The sequence below is a fragment of the Cynara cardunculus genome (genome assembly GCF_001531365.2).
Source record: "Cynara cardunculus var. scolymus isolate 2C chromosome LG 17, CcrdV1, whole genome shotgun sequence".
NCBI classification, from domain to species: domain Eukaryota; kingdom Viridiplantae; phylum Streptophyta; class Magnoliopsida; order Asterales; family Asteraceae; genus Cynara; species Cynara cardunculus.
In genome coordinates, this window is record NC_037544.1 from 1,149,091 (window position 1) to 1,155,661 (window position 6,571).

Here is a 6,571-nt window from a genome sequence, read left to right on the forward strand (position 1 = left end):
TTGGGTTGAGTTAAGATTTTTCAAAACGCAAACATTGGGTTGAGTTAATAAAATGTCTTCAACCCGATCAACCCAACCCATGAGCACCCCTAGTTAGCGCTTATCGAGTAAATTATTACATACAATGTCGTTTTCGTGGACTTAAATCTTACCCAATAAGTAACGATAGTGTTGAATTTTATTGATAAACGTTTATCGGGTAAGTCTTTAGGTAAACGGCCCCTTGGCCTTTAGTATATAGTTTTTCAGTATTTTTTTATCAAATCTATCTCAATATCTTGTTATCTTAACTTTAATTTAAACTGATTTGTTATATGTTAATTGGTTTTTATGTTCAAAGTCTCAAACTGATTATCTAGAGATAAAATATACAAACTTATGGTATAGTTTGCCTTTTGGTTTAACCCAAAAACCAAAACAGTAAAAAAATTAACTAAAACTGAACCGTTTGACCCAAAAACCAAATAACCTAAAACCATTTTGGTTTGAATGGTTATTCAGTTTTAGATTTTTTTTTTTTGATACTACTAAGTTTCTAGATCATCACTGCATATTTTAGAGCAAATTGCATTAAAAAGTAACGTACTTTAATTTGATTCTTATTTTGGGTAACATACTTCTAAAACTTCCATTTTGGTACCTAAGATGTAAAGAGTACCCGGGTAACCGGTTGAAGCATTAATCGGTTACCATGCTGATATGGCAAGTGATGTGATATCCAACTCAGTATTATTTACTATTCAACCCACTTTCATCCCATCACTCGCCACATCAGCATGATAACCGATTAATGCTTCAACTGGTTAACCGGGTACTTAAATGTTTAAAACATTACATCTTAGGTGCTAAAATAGAAGTTTTGAAAATACGTTACCTAAAATAGAAATCAAGTTAAAGTACGTTACTTTTTCATGCAATTTGTCTTATATTTTATGAAAGTAGTATTGGTAATTTCAATACACAATTTTCAAAAAAGAAGTTGAGGGTTTATTTGTAAATTTCAAGAATAGAAGGGTCGGTAATGCAATTTGAGCAAACATTAAGTTTTTGCAGCAATTTTCCTTTGGGGGTAAAGACGCAAAAGAAACCCTTAGCCGATCGGAACCTCCTTCACGACCAGAAATCCTGAAGAACACCATTTGATCGTTGTTCATCCTGTTTTGATTTGCACTAAATTCATTCACGGCGACTGATTCATTCGTATTTTCATAAATATAGAAGGTTAGAAGGTATATTTGACGTTTGTTGGGGGAGAAATGTCGAGAATATGGTCGAGGTTATCAGCGTATATCAGAAATCGGACTTTCATCGGAGCCGACAAAGCCGGAAATCAATACTACGTTCGTACTGAACAGATCGACGGTATCAGTAAGTGCGTTCCCTTTCTTTCACTTAAATTGAATTTCTAGTTCGATTCCTTGCTATTGATTTTAGTTTCAATGAATTTGAATGCAGTATGATCTATATAATTCGTACTTATATTCAAATCAAGGCTCAGTTTGTCGCGTATCGGTTTTCTAATTCTAAACTGTATGTCTGTATTGTTGATTCTCAGTAACCAAGTGGGATGGAGTGAGTTCCATTTAATCTATGAGGTGGAGATAGTAAGCTTGTAATGGTAAAATTGTCTGTCTAATATTGTGTTCCATGTCCTGTGGTATAAACACTAATCTCCTACTGGAAATGTTTCCTTTTCATGTAAATGATGTTTGGATCGATAAACCGAATTTGTGAGGCATTTCTGTATAACCTGCAGAAAGTGTATGATTAGTATCAGGGTCACAGATGAACTTGTTTAAGGTCATAAGAGTATGTTTGGGAGAATTGTAGTTCCATGTAGTAGTGAAATGGAATCAGAGCTCATTTAAACCAACATCAAATTTGATGCTTATTAATAGTCTTCAGATGATTTTATGCTGTTGGTAGAAATAGAACGAAGAATGAACTCATTAAAGCTTCACCGTGGGTAGGATAAAAAATGGTTCATGCTCAGAACTTCAGTGAGCCACGTGTATCTTTTAAGATATGTCAATGCAGTTGCTAGTTAAAACTTGAGTATCTGATCACATTGCAGACATCATTCTGTAACTGTAAGTCTGTAAGTAGGGTGAAATATATCATATATGACGATACTCTTTTTATGCAACAGTGAAGGAGAAACGATGGGTAGAATTCAAAGGGGAAGATGATCCAACCTCCATTCCAGGTAATAAGTTTATATGCTTGAAAACTTGCATGCTTCAAACTATGATGATCTAATTTCCAATCGCAAAGTAAAAGCTTTTTGCTTGCAAAAATTCGAATAAATATGCTTGTTAAGGCTTTGATCTACAAAGGCTACTCATTTTGATTTATGTTTGTAATATTCAAGAGCTGTTATGGCTTTTTTGTAGTCGAATGGATATGCTGGCTAAATGGGCAGCGCAAGATTGCTCCAACACCAGAGGTAAATTACAACCTTCTACCCAAACACTTGGGTTTGGCACATGTACTATTTGGCTGTTTGTGTAAAGTAAGGAATGCTTCTTGTTTTGTAAGTCTTTAAAGGAAGAACCACAAATGGGAAGAACAAGGGGATGATAAAATCAACCTGAGTTTGAATCCTGCCATCTACATTTGTGCTTGTGGCCATTAAGAGATTTGCCTCAAGGTTGAGGGCGAAGCCTAAAGTCATGACTTGCCATGGGATTAGTCGGGGAGACCTGTGATCACCCATTTCCAAAAAAGAAATATCGATACATTTTTGAAAGGCATACCATATTGGTCTTTGTACATAACCTACATAATTCTGTTTATGAATATGTATTCGAGAGTTTCTTTTTTTTGTTGATGACAGAACTCATCATAATGTTATAGGAGATGGCTATGCTGGAGGCAAGGCGCCAACGTGTTAAAGAAAATGTTGCTCGTAAGTGTCATCAATTTTGTGTCTATGTTTTGCTCATATCTTAATTACCATCTGTTAATTCATTGTAACATTTCAAGTTATTTTTCCTCGACTGTACTGGTGGATTGTCCTGATTGGCACTTTTCCTGATTATATGAAATCCCGAACCAATAATTTCTTTTATGTGATCAAGTTCTGAAGAAGGAAGAGGAAGAAAGGAAAGCGAGGGAAGGCATTAGTCGTAAAATAACAAGCATGGGTAAGCTGCACTTTTCGTTTGTACTTCTTTCATCATCAATTCGCATTTAATGGAAAACAGATGGATCAAAAACCTATGTTGATGTATACATATACTTTTGTTCAGGTAAAGGCGATCGGCCAGACCTAAAAAGCTTCATTCAACAACTTCCGGTTGCCTCAAAAGGTAACATGTTGATTCATATTTCCATATCCTTTATCATGTTCGATTACAAAACTATAGACGACCCTGATCCAAGTTTTTTAAAGCTTTTGCGTTGATAGCCAAAAAACATGTTTTAAAGCACCACAATGATTCATAACTTGGACTAATCTTTTGTTAGATTTATGTAAGTGAATATATTAAAAGAATAGCGATTTCTCATTAGATTGTCGTTAAGGGTATGTTTGGTACACGGGAGAAGACGGGAGTGGACAAGACAAAAAACTTGTCCGCGTTTGACGCGACATTAGACTGGGTGATGTGACTTGAGTGGGACGAAAAAATAGGTGGAACAAAAATTAGGGAGATGAGACAAGTAGGAAAATTAATAAACTACCCATGTTAAATTAAAACCCAAAGGGCTCGTTTGGTTTGTGGGATTCGGGGAGTTTTGGAATTGAATTATATTCCAATCCTGCGTGTGGTTTAAAGGAAAGTCCGGAATTGAATTCACGGGATTTCAATGAAAATTCCATGGGGTAGTTGGTATTTCGCTGGATTTCATAGGATTTGTTTGTAATAATGTTTCAAATTATGTTCAAAACACTTTTTTTTTGTAAGAAACAATTAATAAAAAGGTTATTTAATTATTTTTATAATTTGTTTTTATAAAGAATTGAATTCAATTTCATTCCAAATTCTATAAACCAAACACATGGAAGATTCCAAATTCTTCCACGAAATTCAAATCCCTCAAAAACATTCTGTCAAATCAAATAGGCCTTAAAAGGCTAAAACCGTCCAAAATTATTTCACCTGCCTATCTTATTGTCATCCATCCAATCCTGTCTTGTTTGCATACCAAAATTCACCCTACAGAAACCTTGTGGTTATACACTATAACTGGTTATAAAGCGCCCAGCGATCTTTTACTAAATTTTCTATTCATGAATGTTTGTCTTAAAGTTGATACATCTGGGAAAGCATCTGAAGCAACAGGTAGCAACCGGTAAGTCACATGATCTATAAATCCATATTCGGTCTATCTTAGCATAAAAGCATATCGCTCGGTCCACTTATTATGCTAATTCAATTGAATTTCTGAACACAGGAACGCCAAGGAACAAGAGGACGAAAACGTCCCTCATCAAGCAAAAGAAGAGCCAGAGTAAGTGCATCCATGCTTTCTGTATAAATCCCTTCACATATTCTTGAAACAAGCTTCCAATTTCCAAGTGCCGACAAAATTGTTGGTCCGCAATCTGATAAAACCAAACAAACCCAGTATATATTACCACCCTAAGGTGGCTTAGGGTTAGGATGTACCTAGACAGTAGACCTTACCTTTGTCTCAAGAGACACAGAGAGTGCATGACCATAATCTTTTAATCACCAGTGGTTAAATTAGGGGATGTTTTGTTGGTTTTTCATCAAGTCTTGTATGAATAAGGTTGTCTATGTGGATTAATCTGTTTGTATAGATCGGAAAGATTTTTGTTTAAGAGAGTTTATTCATACATGGAAGGAGCTTGTTTTTTAATCGGGAGGAACATGTCTGGAAAAAACTTGGCTTTCCGCACAAAGCTCCCCCTAGAATCTTATTAAATAAGTCACTTTCTATATCATTAAGCCACCATCAAAAACTCATGTATAGCGGACTGAATAAGTCGTGAGTCCCATTAAACTCATTAAGCTGCTAACAAACATGCCGTTACTTGTGTTTCAGGTCAGCCGAGCCAACAGGATCAGGGGCCTCTTTTAGGCCAGGAACATGGCAACCTCCTTCATGATTATTATTACTATTATGGTCACTTGTTTAAGATAATGTAACTCTTCTTAACCGTCGTCGGTTAGATTCTCTTTTATTTTTTAGTTTTTTGAGTAACAGTGGGTTTCTGGGTCTGCTTATATGCAACGACTAGTCCTCAAGTCAACCGGGAATGACTTGGAGTCATCGCAGGCGAACCTCCATAACCATAAGGGATTTAAGATGGATATATTCTTGTGGTCAATCAATCAACAAATCATGCCAATTGCACCAGTCGTGATCATCTTTGAATTCATAAAATTTGAGTTGCCTACATCTTGTTGATTCAAACATGTCTCTCTCAATTGAAAAACACGCTCATTCTATCTATGAAAAACTCTCAAACAAAACCCTTTTTGATATATATATATATGTGTGTGTGTGTGTGTGTGTGTATTTATATATGCACAAACAGATTAATAAACACAAATAGCTTTATCTATACAAGACGTAATGAAAAATTAACCAAACAACCATTAGCCTTTAAGACATAAATGACGATGAATTACAAATCATAGGGACAAAAACCTTGGTCTTGAATGAAAAACATAGTTTACTCTAATATTAAATATGGTTTTATTTTAAAAAAAGTTTGTTTTATCTTGTTCAAATAAATACGTATGTAGTTGTGAGCTTGGTTGGTTATACGCTATATTTGTATTTGTTAATTTTCTTTTCGTATATATCAACATCAATAATTATTTTTTATAATTTTGATACATAATTTAATTTGATTCTAATATCTATACTATATTATAAAATATTTGATAAAAAAACTCTTAAAAATCATTTTTATGTATTAAGTATTGTTTATTGATGCACATTATTTAAAATTCAAGATTACAAGTAAATTGTATGCATGTACAACTTATTAAACCATGTTTGAATTCATGTAAATAATTGCAGATAAACATAATCATTTTATCTATTTTTTGGTCCTTATTAGGGACTCGATTGCTGAAATAGTATCTCTATCCCAAGCAATGAATTTTAACAAAATACTAATTATTATCTATATAAAATAATTATATTGTTAAACAAAAAATAAATGACTTTATTATTAAATATAAATTAAATTATAATAAAAAATTGAATTAGATAAATTATATAAAAAATGAACTTTTAAATATTTAATTTGATACTAAAACCGATATATTTTTTTCAAAATTTTATGATACCTTCAAATTTATATTTTATTCACAAAATAAAAACATTATCGTTTTTCTAATACCACATAAAATCGTATTAGCTATACTATATTATAAAACATTTGACAAAAACTCTTAAAACTCATTTTTTATGTATGAAATACTGTTTATTGATACATATTACTTAAAATTCAAGATTACAAATAAATTGAGCGTAAATACAACTTATTAAAGCTTCATGTTTGAATTCGTGTAACTAACTACAGATAAACATAATCAAATAGAGAATAAACATCACATTTTAAATATAAAAAATCTAAAATATAATT

At 32.9% G+C, this 6,571-nt stretch overlaps 1 protein-coding gene across 2 annotated transcripts; it reads left to right on the forward strand.

Moving 5' to 3' along the window:
* Nucleotides 1-1,106: 1,106 nt before the first annotated feature.
* LOC112500822 (NADH dehydrogenase [ubiquinone] 1 alpha subcomplex assembly factor 2) lies at nt 1,107-5,350 on the forward strand. Of its 2 annotated transcripts, none has more exons than XM_025104413.1 (9): nt 1,107-1,368; nt 2,150-2,206; nt 2,394-2,446; nt 2,857-2,908; nt 3,081-3,146; nt 3,252-3,311; nt 4,254-4,296; nt 4,399-4,455; nt 5,014-5,350. In XM_025104413.1, exons 1-9 carry the CDS (start codon nt 1,257-1,259, stop codon nt 5,075-5,077), a joined length of 564 nt encoding a protein of 187 aa, XP_024960181.1. In that variant the 5' UTR covers nt 1,107-1,256; the 3' UTR covers nt 5,078-5,350. The 2 variants fall into 2 exon arrangements, with proteins under 2 accessions (XP_024960181.1, XP_024960182.1); XM_025104414.1 differs by having other exon boundaries at nt 1,324-1,372.
* The last annotated feature ends 1,221 nt before the right edge of the window (nt 5,351-6,571 follow it).

What these genes read in the sequence shown, in the direction of transcription:
- LOC112500822 (XM_025104413.1), top strand. Translation starts at nt 1,257, where the DNA reads ATGTCGAGAATATGGTCGAGGTTATCAGCGTATATCAGAAATCGGACT. An exon ending in TGTTAAAGAAAATGTTGCTC is followed by an intron (nt 2,909 to 3,080) that starts GTAAGTGTCATC and finishes TATGTGATCAAG; the next exon opens with TTCTGAAGAAGGAAGAGGAA. An exon ending in GAAGCAACAGGTAGCAACCG is followed by an intron (nt 4,297 to 4,398) that starts GTAAGTCACATG and finishes TTCTGAACACAG; the next exon opens with GAACGCCAAGGAACAAGAGG.